General features: G+C 40.2%; 1 protein-coding gene across 1 annotated transcript in view; it reads left to right on the top strand.

Moving 5' to 3' along the window:
* Positions 1-13,794, top strand: part of ESR2 (estrogen receptor 2) — a gene marked incomplete at both ends in the record, with an annotated part of 53,737 nt that overhangs the window by 16,442 nt on the left and 23,501 nt on the right. Inside the window, 4 exon segments of the mRNA XM_079699533.1 lie at positions 1,647-1,763; positions 9,245-9,544; positions 12,277-12,415; positions 13,292-13,345. Coding sequence (XP_079555659.1) covers positions 1,647-1,763; positions 9,245-9,544; positions 12,277-12,415; positions 13,292-13,345 — 610 coding nt within the window.

The following is a 13,794-nucleotide window of genomic DNA, read 5'->3' as shown; positions in this document are numbered from 1 at the left end:
TTTTATGACTTGCTCGTTTAATTTATCATTGAGATTCATCCATTTTCCACATTGAAATTATGGGCCATTATAGGTTTTATCGTAAGAAGTTCAGGCCCTATTGAAAGACTCCATTAAGAGATAAAGGCACCATAATACCCTGTTCACTTCCACTTTTTATATATTTTAATTTCTGTTCCTTAAATCTCTCAGGTCTCTGTATTTATCTTCATCCCCCCTACCATTACCAATCCAGGCAGGCCGCCTCCTTTCTGGTTTGCACAGCAACAGTGGGTTCTTGCTTGGTCTTCTGGCCTTCATCAGTTTTGCTGCCTCTAATCTATTTTCCATACAGCATGTGAAGTAATGCTTTTGGTGTTTTTATTTTTTGTTTTTCTTCGGCTGCGTTGGATCTTCATTGCTGCACATGGGCTTTCTTTAGTTGTGGCCAGCAGGGGCTGCTCTTCGTTGCAGTGCGCGGGCTTCCCATTCCGGCTGCTTCTCTTGTTGCGAAGCATGGGCTCTAGGCTCATGGGCTTCAGTAGTTGCGGCACGTGGGCTCAGTAGTTGTGGTGTGTGGGCTTAGTTGCTCTGCAGCATGTGGGATCTTCCCAGACTAGGGATCGAACCTGGCATTGGCAGGCAGATTCTTAACCACTGCTCCACCAGGGAAGTCCCAGTGCTGCTTTTTGAAATGGAAATTTTCTTGTTTCTTCTTTACATAATAGAAGTACCATTGTCTTAGTCAGATATTGCTATACAACTCTATTTAGGCTGTAGGTTACTACAGTGAGCATTATTTTTTTAGTTATGGGTCTATGAGTTGTTTAGGGTGGCTCTACTTCATAAGGCTTGGCTCTGGGCTTTGGGTTGAGTTCTGGTCTGCACCACACGTCTCCACATTCTCCTTGGACCAGTGGCTACCCTAGGCATTTTCTTCTCATGGGCACTCAAGAGGCCAAGCCAAACTTTTGGAGTATCACATCTACTTCCATACTATTGGCAAGTCCCACGGCCAAGCCCGACGTGAGTTGGTGAGGAGGTGTACTCTGCCTGCTGTAATACACTGTAACGTCACAGGCCGAGGGAGGGAGTGAAGAATTAAAAACAATAATTTAACCCACCACGACCATTATCAAGTGGCAGTTCTTTCTGTCCTTGTTTTGTTTGATGATTTCTATATTCTCTTATTGACCAGTTTAGTTCTCTTATGTAGCTATGAATTCCTATTAAAATGTCATGTTAAATACCACAGAGGAATGTATGTAAAAGAGTACAAGCAGTTGAATTTGGTGACCTGATACAAGTGTTACTCTCAAGGAGTCCTGTGACTTGGAGCAAATCAATTTCAGGTGACTGTCTCACTTTCCATGTCTAGAGGAGACTATTTCTAAATGTATCTCTTGAGAATTCTAAGAACATGCAGAGAATAACCTATTCAAAAAGGGTTGGATATTGAAATATTCTTAGGTTTCCTTTACTCACAAACAAGGCACTGATGAGGCTGAACTTGGTTTTTATACCTGTACCTGTGGTTAAGAAGATGTCTCCTATCTCTCAGCTGGGTAGCGTTAGTTGTGTTGTTGACCAGGAAGAGATTTAGCCAAAATATTATAACAATAAACTTCCTTTTTTTGTTGTTTTTTTGTTTTTTTGCTCTGCTGTAGGACATAATGATTATATTTGTCCAGCTACAAATCAGTGTACAATAGACAAGAACCGGCGTAAAAGCTGCCAGGCCTGCCGACTTCGGAAGTGCTATGAAGTCGGGATGGTGAAGTGTGGTGAGTGTTCCCTTCCCCTTCTGTGATATGTGGGACATGCTGAGAGCCATGTCAAACTGGGGATAGTTTGAGGACCTGGAGACATGTAGCCTGGATGAGAGGAGATTTAGAACATGGTAATTATCTTCAGGTGTGTGTATGCTGTCCCATTGCAGGGGTGTTGACTTATTCTCTAAAGCTGCAGAGGACAGAGCTGGGGTGAACAGGAGCAAGTTGTAAGAGGCAGATTTTGGCCCAATGTAGGGAAGAACTTTCTACAGTTCAAGTGGTCTGACCACAGAATAGGCTGCTGCATGAATTAGAGATCTCTAGCCACTGAGGTGCTCAAATGGGCTGGATGACCATCCACCTGAGGCCTTGAAAAGTCTAAGGATGAAGTTCAGGTAAATGTTCACGGTTAAAGCTCTGACAAGAAAGTTGACTATCTTGTGGGCTACTTGGGATGACTTGTGCCTATCCCTCCATTAACTGTCTAGAAGTGGAAAAAATATGCATAGGAGTCAGAAACATGATAGACCTGTGGAAAGCACATCGAGTATGGATTTTGTTCTAAGACAGTATGTGTGCATATATATGTGAACACACACATATACATACATGAAAAAACAAAGAGAAATGAGAACATTAGTATAACAACTGACGATGATGCTTACACTACACTCTCTCCACCTGGCTAACTTGATTCACTTGTTGTACATACTTGCTTGTTTATATACAGTCATATCAGCTCTGCCTGTGTTTTTCTTATTCTTCTGCCAGCCAGTATTTTAGCAGTGGTTTGTTGTTATTTCTCTTTGTAACTATTTGAAAAAAAAAAAACAACCCTCTCTCTTTTCTCCCTGACAGTCTCTTAGTAGCTCTGCCCCTTGAACATTCTCTGTTCCCTCCCCTAGTTCAGAATTAGAGCAGAAGTTCTCTTAATTTAATCACAGTTCTCTGGCTTCCTAAAATCACTTGTGTTCTCTATTTCCTCTGTAAAATATCCTGCCTATGCCCATGACCTCCCAGTGGGTATTGGTTACTTTCATAAACGCCACTTCAGTTATATCCTTATCAGTAACCAATGGGCTTTTTCCCAACCTGTTTCTACTCATTGTAATTGTTAAATCATATAATTTAATTAAAGTTTATGCAAACATATGAAATATGAGTAGGAAAAGATAGTTGTTCCTGTGAAAGCTTTGAATAAAACTGTAAAGGACTAATAGCTATTGGGTTAGGTATGGGTGAGATTGGGGCAAAACCATTATACACCTATAAAGAGTTTACATTCAGATTGCTTTAGGAGTGCCTAAGTTCTTGCTCTGTTTTAAAGAAGCGGAAACTGAAAATCCAGAGACAGGGTAACTTGTGATTAAATTGGCAGAGGTGCTTAAAGAGAAATCCTTGGCCCTCTGACCAAAGACTTCAAATAAATATATCATGTTTTAAGTAAAACAATATTTTAAATTGTATACTTAAAAAAAAAAAGATTTCCAATTTAGCCTTAGGTTAGAAACGCTTTTAATGTACTAGAGTCTGTTAGTGGCTGTGGTTCTCCTGGTTTGGGACCAGGGCAGTAGCACATACACTCCAGCTGTAGGGGACAGTGTATGCGGTGAGAAGAACAGGAGGACTGGACCACCGCCCCCCCCCCCACATAGATGGAATCTCATTTTTTTGTCTCATTACTTCTTGCTAACGGTGACTATGCTTAAACGACCTAACCTATCTGGCCCTCGGTTTCCTTATCTCTGAAACAGAGGTATCTGCTTCATTGAGTTTTGTGAGGAATAAAGACCTAACACAGTGCCTGGCGTTAAATTTTGCTTTTCCTTCCTTTCTCCCTTGTTGAAAGGCTCATATAAGTTAGGAGTTTCGATACAATACAGTTTCAGAAAGCAGAGTTCAGAGATGTTCCTGAATTTTTCCTGGAAAAGGTCATTGAATTTGACCAAAAAGTCACTGTATAGGGCTAAGAAAAAATATGTCATTATCTTAGATTACAGAAGTAATGAGATGGATTGATGTGCAAACAGATGGATATTTTGGCCCTTTACTGACCATGGGAAAAGAGGATTAGGAGTGAATTTTCTTAACTGTGCCTCCCTCCTTTCCCAGCCCTCTTCTTGTCTGCCCTCCTGAGAAAACCCTTGATCTAGATTCTTCCTTCTATCCAATCTTAGAGGATTAGGGATTCTCCCTGCATTCTGGATCCTCCTGCATAATTCCACTTCCCCGTTTTATTCAGAAATCCTGTCCCTTTTGTCATCACCTTTTTCTTCTGCATTTCCAATCCTTTCTGCTGAGGTATTAATATGGTTGTTTAAATGGTAGGAGGGTACCCTCCCAGACTAGCTTCAGGGACAAGGCTTCATTATAAGAATACACTGAAATGCAAATAGGCAGGAAACCGATCTGAATAACTGTATACCTGATCTAGATCCCTGTGTTGGGACAATAGCTCGGCATCCTTCGGATGCCATCTCTTTATTCACCTGCTGTATAGACACTTGAAAGTGATTTGATAGGGAGGTGATATAAAATTGTTGTTAAAAGCACCAGCTCTGGATTCAGACCACTGATTGGTTTTAGATACTGCTTCTGCTATTTTCTAGCTTTTCTACCTTGGGCAAGTTACTTGAGCTCTCTTGTGCCTGGATCCTCCCCTGTATGTTGGAGATAGTAATAGCACCTTTTCTCTAGGGTGGTTGTCAGGATGGGATAATCTATATACAATAATACACAGTGTCTGGCATACAGAAGCTTCCAGTAGATATTAGCTCTCACGATCATCATTTACCATTGTTGTTGTTCTCATCATCTTTTCGCTGGGGCACTTTCTAATATGGAGCACTCCTATTTGGTACTTTCTCATTAAGCTCACTCAGAGGCACACTGAGTGACTGCTTGGATTACGGTGTCAAAGCCATAACACTAGGAATGTCCTTGGTAGAAAAATGTGAGTTCTTTGTCAATGACTTTATTTTTTGACCTTCTCAATTTCATTTTATTCCAGTGTATAGAATACAACTTGATTTACCAGTTAAAACTAGGAACTCTATCAATAGATTCTAGGGGCTTTATTTTATTGATCCTAACTTAGAATAGGGTCTAGTACATAGAACTTTGTTGGGGAAATTTGGTCAAATAAATTTGAATGTGTGGAATCAAAACCTTTTACTTTGTATGGAAATCTATTTTGTAAACTCCTTATCCTCATATACTCCACAAAAGAGAAATGTGTGATCAGAAAGATACTTTCTTAACCATACATTTTGTCCCATTTTACCCTGGAGGTATAATCGACCTTTAATAATATAATAATAATATTATATATAGTGTAAATAATAATAGCACTTTATCTGATTACTAATAAAATGAATTATATTTTAGGCTTTTAATTCTTTTCATGAAAATTTTGATTCAGTTATCCCTAGATGAATAGAGCCCTTTCTTCTACTGCAGTTAGCCAAGGATAAGGGAAATTCAGATAAATTTTCTTGGAAGCAAATAATTTAAATTTGCTCATACCTCCTAACTAATATTTCTTTGTATAAATGTGGACAATTGAATTTCATGAACAAACACAATGGTGGGAGTATAGAAACTAGGCATTCTAATTTTAACTTTTAGTTTTTTTTAGGGAAGATTCATATAAATGTTGTGCCCATGCTAACAACATCTTGACTTACGTCTTTTTTTTTTTTTTTTTTTTTTTTGCGGTACACGGGCCTCTCACTGTTGTGACCTCTCCCATTGTGGAGCACAGGCTCTGGACACACAGGCTGAGCAGCCATGGCTCACAGGCCCAGCTGCTCCGCGGCATGTGGGATCCTCCTGGACCGGGGCACGAACCCATGTCCCCTGCATTGGCAGGCGGACTCTCAACCTCTGCGCCACCAGGGAAGCCCGACTTATGTCTTTTTAAATTCCATCTTACATTTTTGTCTTTAACCAATGAATATTTAGAAATATTTTTGTGCTCATAGGACTTTGGAAGTTATATTTTTGTTACTGATTTCTATTTTTATTGTGGTCAGATAATATGTTCTATATGATATCAGTTTTGGTTAAAGTTTTATTAATGGCTTGTTATGTGATAATTTTTGCAAATTCCATGAGTTTTTATAGCTCAGGCTTCTTAATTGTGCAGTTCAAATGTTCTATATTCTTTTTCCCCATCTATTTTGTTAGTTGCTGAGAGAGATACATCAAAACATCCCATTATATTGATAATAGTGTATTTGTCAATTTCTCTTTTTCTTTCAATCACTTTTTGGTGTTTTGTTTGTAGGCTGTGTTTTCTTGTTGTTGCTTAGATATATATGAGCTTAGAATTATTTACCTTCCTTTTATAATCTACTTATGAGACCTTAATAATGATTTTTGCCTTAAAGTTTATTTTGTCTGATATTGATAGTAACTCCAATTTATTTGGTTAATTTTTGCCTGTTGTATCTTCTTTACTTTCAGTTTTTCTGCACGTTAGATGTATTCCTTATAATCAGTCTATGTCTAGATTAAAAAATATGTCTGATCTCAGAGTTGCTCTTAATTGATTAATTTAGTCTGTTTATGTTTATTGTGATCGTTAGTATTTGGGTTCATTTCTATCATCTTATTTTGTTCTTTAAAAAAAATTAATCACATATTTTCTACTTTTTTTCCTTTTTGGAGTTGATCATATTTTCCTGGTTTCTTTTTTCTCTTCTGCCAGTTTTGAAATAATACATTCTGTTTTAATTCTTTTAGTGACACTATTTCTATTTTTAGCATGCATTCCTGATGAATTTTAGAATCAAGCCACTCTCTCTAATAGATATCTCTTTTCCTAAATAAAAATTTTTCGAATGTTCTAGTCAAAATTATTCCTCTCTCATCTTATATGTTATTGTCTGGTATTTTGGTTCTACCTTGTTTCTGTACCTCGAAAAATTATTATTATTTTATTCAGTGTTTTTCAGATTTACTCACATATTTACCAGCTTATTTTCTTACCACTGCTTCTTGACTTTCTTTGCTTCCTTCAGGTTCATTTTTCTCCATCCCAAAGAACATAGTATTTATTTCAAAGGGGCTGTGAGTGATATATGTTCCCAATCTTTTTAAACTGAAAATGCCTTTAATTTATCCTCACTCTTGAATGATAGGTTAGCTGGGAATATAATTCTGAATTGAAAGCTTCTTTCTTTTTTTCTTTTAAATTTATTTATTTTAAGTAATTTATTTTTGGCTAGTTGGGTCTTTGTTGCTGCGCGCGGGCTTTCTCTAATTGTGGCGAGCGGGGGCTACTCTTCGTTGCGGTGCCTGGGCTTCTCATTGTGGTGGCTTCTCTTGTTGTGGAGCATGGGCTCTAGGCACATGGGCTTCAGTAGTTGTGGCTCACGGGCTCAGTAGTTGTGGCTCACAGGCTCAGTAGTTGTGGCTCACAGGCATCAGTAGTTGTGGCTCATGGGCTCTAGAGCGCAGGCCCAGTAGTTGTGGCACATGGGCTTAGTTGCTCTTCAGCACGTGGGATCTTCCCAGACTAGGGCTTGAACCTGTGTCCCCTGCATTGGTAGGTGGATTCTTAACCACTGAGCCACCAGGAAAGTCCGAAAGCTTCTTTCTTAAAGACATTATCCCACTGTGTTCTGCTGTATAAACTTACATAACTGAAACGTTTTGGTACCAGCACAGGAATAGAAAAATAGATCTATGAAAAAGAGTAGAAAATCTGGAAGAAGATACTTTTATACACAATTATTTATTAAATGACAAGGCATTTTATAAAAATCAATGGGAAAAGCTTATTTAATAAATGGTACGTGGAAAGTTGTACATCCATTTGGAAAAGCATAAAATGAAATATCAGTATGACATAATAGAAACATACATAAAATTTCAAATAGGTTTGAACCACAAAAGTGTTTAAAAAAGATATAGGAGAATATTTGTGTAATCTTTATGTGAAACAAAAAGACAGATGTGACTATGTACTAAATCTTCTTATGACAGAAGACACCATGAGCAGAGTTAAAAGATATATTAACAACTAAGACAAATATTGAATACAACAAAAGTTATCATTCCTATATAAAGAGCCTTTGTAGGTAATTAAGGAGATAAAGAGCAAAAGAAGCAAATAGGCAATACACAAGTAAGAGAAAATGAAGGGCAAACATTTTAGTCAACCTTGCTAGTAATTGAAAAGATACAAAGTAAAATGAGATTGTTTAGTCACTTGCCAGATTAGCAAAGATTAAAAATGATTTTTAATGTCCAACGGTGTTATAAGAAAATAGGTAGCCCTTAAAGTATTATTTAGATTATAAATTTTAAAATAGTTTTGAAGGGCAATCTATCAATACGTATCAAAATTTTAAATTTTAATTTAAACGAGCAACTTGGTTCAGCAGCTTGACTTCTTTCTCTTTATTATAAGGGAGTAATTGGATACAGGTACAAAGATGCATTTTCATTGTAATGTGTAATATAGTAGCAAAGAAATTGGAACCAACCTAGAGTTCCATCAACAGGGGACACTTTAAACAAGTGTTGCTATCCTCAGAACAGAATGCTATACAGATTTTTTAATTGTTATAAAATGATACATTTTTAATAAAAAAAGAAAAGGGAGGTTATACAATTATATATATATACACACATATATAAAGTTGTGTACAAAATATGGAAAAGTATAAAAGCATTAAAAGAAAACTGACTTTGGGGCTTCCCTGGTGGCGCAGTGGTTGAGAGTCCGCCTGCCGATGCAGGGGACACGGATTCGTGCCCCAGTCTGGGAGGATCCCACGTGCCGCGGAGCGGCTGGGCCCGTGAGCCATGGCCGCTGAGCCTGCGCGTCCGGAGCCTGTGCTCCGCAACGGGGGAGGCCACAACAGTCAGAGGCCCGCGTACCGCAAAAAAAAAAAAAAAAAAAAGAAAACTGACTTTAAGCCAAAATTTGTGCTCGTCTATATTTTCCAGATTTTTTCAATTACTTTATTGTTTGAAATAAACTTATTTGTGTTAAGTATGTAAAAAGAATACACAGACACACACACACACATGCAAAAGAATTTAAGGATGTATTATTAAAAGTGCATTATTTATATTCAGTTCCTAACTTTTCCTTATCTTCTTCCTGAAGAAGATTCCTAATTTCATGGTTTGGAAACTGAGGTATACCAGCACTCTTTAAAAGAGAAATGGATTTAGATTTAGAAATAGAATAGATGACCTTGAAATGGAAACCTAAAGATCATTTGGGCTATTGTCCCTAAAAAGTCATTACTGATTTTGCCAGTACAGTCAGTCACAAATATACTAATCTTTAATATGTGCCCCACAAGCTCCAGAAATAAAAGTCAGGCTCCTGTTCTAAGGCACATTCTGTGAATAGACTCAGGTCTTCCAGTGATATCACTGCTTCATTTTTACCCTGGCGACTGGGGGAACTTGACTGCTGGGTTGGAGAAGAGACGGGAAAGCAGTGTGTTATCATCTGCTCTCTGCTTTAGGCTCCCGGAGAGAAAGGTGTGGGTACCGCGTAGTTCGAAGGCAGAGAAATTCTGATGAGCAGCTGCACTGCCTGAGCAAAGCCAAGAAAAATGGTGGGCACGTGACCCGTGTGAAGGAGCTGCTACTGAGTGCCCTGAGCCCAGAGCAGCTGGTGCTCACACTCCTCGATGCCGAGCCGCCCCACGTGCTCATGAGCCGCCCCAGCACGCCCTTCACCGAGGCCTCCATGATGATGTCCCTGACCAAGCTGGCTGACAAGGAACTGGTACACATGATCGGCTGGGCCAAGAAAATTCCGGGTAGGGCTTTCTGGGTCTTAGCTTTAAATTTATTTGTGGAAAGGGCCGCCTCTAACATTTATGGGGCAAGAATACAAAATGGAGGTCCACATTGTGTCTTGGGTATTTAGCAGTTTGAGAGCTTGATTTATAACCTTTAAATGAAATATGTTCTTTCTTCCTATTTTGACATGTGTGCCTTCAACACGTCCTGGAAGGCCAGGTTCCAGTTTAGAATTCTTGAATTCTTCTGAGTTCTGTATCAGACAAGGCAGTGCAGAAAGAGTTGTATATGGTGGACCCCTTCTCTTCCTGACTCTCTGCCTTCTTCTCCCACTCCTGGATCCATCCCACACCACCTTGCACACACCCCATTCTACCTGTCCACATCTCCTACAGACACTAGCCTGTTGGCCACATCTCATGCCTAGATCTGGTCTGGGATGATGGACCCAGGGAGGAGACCCACCCAGGCTCTGGAAGTGGATATGAGGCCATTTAGGCAGGAAATTCTAGGGTCCTGGGACCCGGAACATGGTCTAAAAGGAAGGGATCTGGGCTCCACCTTAACCCATCTCTTGGCTGTGGACTTCTCACTTTGGGAGGAGGGGTGGGGCTCAGTATGACCAGTATGAAAGTGAAACGTTTCTCAGATGCTAAATGGGAATTGTAAAATTTTGTTCCAATAGAGAAAGAATCAGTAGTATGTACATATATGTGGATAAATAGAGTAAATCAGCTGTAGAAGTAACATGAATCATCAATAAACCTGGAATGCTTTTTAACTTGATAGAGTTAAAAATGGGTTTGGTTATTCATAAATTGTCATTTAGAACATTCATTTTCTATCCTATAATGTGTCCACTTTCCAAGACCAGTTTGTAACAAATACTGCATTGTCACCATCTAATTATTATTTGAGTTGGTGTTTCTGTGAAAGAATGAATCAAGGATTCTAACATAGAATGACAGCAACCCACCATTCCCCTGAAAGGGCTTCACCACGTACGTCTATACATTTGTCTAAGAAATGAGGTCTCTCTCCAAGTTCTAAGCCACTAGGGACAATTTCTGTGGCCTGGAGGTCAGCAACTGCATTAAGCACATTTTAAAGATTGAGAAGGGGGCATGAAGCTGGGTGAAGAGCAGCTGGGTGTAAGAGCCTCAGGTAATAGTATCCATAGGGGGTCATTTGTTTGCTTCTGAGCTTTCTGAGAATTTCCGGGTTTCCCACTATGGTTTTGATAGTCTAGCATCTTCACCTTTGCCAGAATGCTGTTTTTTTTCTCAGCTCTTTCCCATAGGAGACAATACTGACGCAATTTCCTCTAGCTTTTGCTCTACGTGTATTCCAAGCCTAGTTTTCAAGATCCCACGTGGAGAGTAGTGGCGAAATTAATTACTCCTGAGAGCTGTGCAGCTTCTTTGTGCCAAAACAAAACCAGACTCTTAAGCTGCATTAGTCCCTCTTCAAGCCTGGTATTTTGGAAAATTTTCAGAAAGCTTAGGCATAGTCTGAAGCTGTGGGATGTTCCCCCCCTTTCTCAGCTAATATAGTCATTGTCTAAACCAAAAAAAAATTGGAATATCACCTAGCCTTGGTTTTGTTGAATATCTACAAGTATGAAAAGCTTGATCTCCTTTGGGTAGGCTTATTGTCTATAACTGTGGGTGAGATTGAAACGTGTACACATATCAGGAACCGGAATTGAGTGTAGGATGTGGCTTTGGAAAGGATTTATCCATCTTTCCATTCATTACTCTATTAAATTCTCCTTTGTGCAGATTTGTGTTATAATTGTTCAAAGATTTGAGCCATGTGTGTTCTCTGTGCCATGGTTTCCTCATCTGTGAAATGAGGATGATGAGAGATCCTAGCTGTAGGAAATTCTCAGAGATAGGCCTTGTTGCCCCCATTTTTCCTGTAAGAAAACAAAGACTTAATAAGAGATTAAGTAACTAGCTGAGATGAGGCCGAGCAGGGTTCTAAGCAGAATGCATTGCACTCCAAAGCCATTTGTTTATATTTACTATATTTATATTATACTGCCTCCTCCTCTTACGGTGGCTTATGGAGGAAACACCGGCGATCTCTGCTTCTGAAGTGCTCACCTCCCTTAGGGACCTGTTTCGGTTGTTACCTATCCTCTTCAGCGTAGAGTAGCTTAGAGACAGCACACCTACTCAGAAGAATGATTCTAACGCTAAATGGGAAATGTTAAGCAATGGAAGAAACTCTTTCAGCTGGAGCTCTGACTTTCTGCAGGGGTTGGCCCTGCTCTCTCTGCAAGCCTCCCATCCGCCACCCCCGCTATCCCATCCCCCCACTCCTCCTAGCCCCAGTCATGGGCTGGGCCAGATTGGCAGCCCCTCTGACTGGCAGCTGAGCTCTGTCTTTCTCAGTAGTGCAGAGGGATTATTAGGATATAACCAACAAAGGTCAGGGCCAGCTTCCTGTTCTTCCCTAGCATCTGTCTGGGGAGCTGTATAAGCCCAGGTGACAGTCCTTTAGAAATTCTGAATGAAGTACATTTCTCTCTAGAAGGGGTTTGAGACTAGAAAATAGTGAGTACTCACTTTGAGTTCAAGATTTTCTCACTTGTCAGCATTTAGCAATGTCTTTAAAATATTGACTTTTCTCCCCTGTATGATTTGTGTTTTCGTAGCTTTTCAAAACTTGCTCTTCTGTTTTTATGGAACGGGGGAGCTGAGGAGGAGGGTGGGGTGTGCTCACGGCCTCTTGCTTTCCCCAGGCTTCGTGGAGCTCAGCCTGTACGACCAAGTGCGGCTCTTGGAGAGCTGCTGGTTGGAGGTGCTCATGGTGGGGCTGATGTGGCGCTCCATCAACCACCCCGGCAAGCTCATCTTTGCTCCAGACCTCGTTCTGGACAGGTGAGAAAAAAATACTTCGTGTTTCTTCTCCGACTGGTTTGAGTGAGGCGCTGAGTGAAGTGGGAACAAAGTCCTGGGTTCTGCAATTAAAACCTTACTCCTGAGAGGGCAGGTAAGAGGAGGATGATATCATGAGTTCCTTCACTGGGTCAGGAACCCAAGAAGAAGAGCATGGGCACAATGATTAAGTGTCCTGTGACTCATTCTTACCTATTCTTTCAGTGTGGCCGCATTCACTGGCCAGATCACAACAGGGGCCTGTGTCCTGCAGGGTATGTGGCCACTAAGTGTACACGTCAACTTAGATTTTTCTGCACTAAAAAACTCCATTTTCAGGTTATCATTTTAAGCTGTCCTGCTGTTTTTTCCACTGGTAGGGACCCTGTACATCTCCAGCTATTTGGACAGGTGATGAAATTCTTACAAATCTACCAAGTTTATTTTAACATGCTTTAACTCACTCTAACTACATGTACTATATAGCATTTTTGGCAATAGCCGTGGAATGAATGGCTATTAAAACCAGATGAAAGTTAACGGAAACTGGGGAACGATAGTGTTAATGTGATAACTTGGTTGCATTTGGTTTTCTTTTAAAGATGGTGCAGAAAAGGAACCAATTTTTAATTGACTTAGGTGAACTGTTCGTGGAGGGAAAGCTGGGATGTACAACACTCAGGCTTTTTAGGAGAAAAGTAGAATGCTTTCTTGGGGTAAATTTGAACAGTTTGAAACTCTCCGTGGAAATTGATGTCCACATTCCTTATATTGAAAAAAGTGCTAGTGTTGAATATTCAGTCACATTTGACTCTGCACAAAGAAGGATGCCTAGTGTTATGAATGGAAAGGATCTGCCCCTTGGCATTGCCTCTTTAGATCATCAGAAGATCCCCATGCACACCTTACTCAGGTGAAAAGTAATAGCCCAGGGAATTAGCACCCATTCTGTCTGTTCTCTTGGATGACAGCATTGACAAAGAACACTGTTCTAAGTAACAGAGGTGAGTTGGTGCAGAACAGGGCCGTTGGGAAGAGCTGGAGCGTGGGCTGTGGCTCCAGTAGGACCAAGCCCAGAGGGAGGTTCTGGAAGCCCAGACCCTTCAGTAGCAATCAAAATAGCTAACTTATTGGCTTCCAGGCACCATCTTAAGCACTGATATGTGTTAAGTCATTTCATCTTCACAACAGCCCTTTATGGGTAAGCACCATTATTGTCCCTGTCCTTCAGATATGGAAACAGGAGGTAGGTAATTTACCTGCAGTTAGCAAGTGATGGAGCTGGGCACAGGGGCTGGCTGTGAAGTTCACACTCTTACCTACAACAGTACATGCCTCCCAGTGGGATAGAGAACTGGAAGAGGAAAGAGGAGGAGGCCAAA

Source organism: Hyperoodon ampullatus (genome assembly GCF_949752795.1).
Source record: "Hyperoodon ampullatus genome assembly, chromosome: 3".
NCBI classification, from domain to species: Eukaryota; Metazoa; Chordata; class Mammalia; order Artiodactyla; family Ziphiidae; genus Hyperoodon; species Hyperoodon ampullatus.
This window is presented reverse-complemented; position numbering and strand designations above follow the sequence as displayed.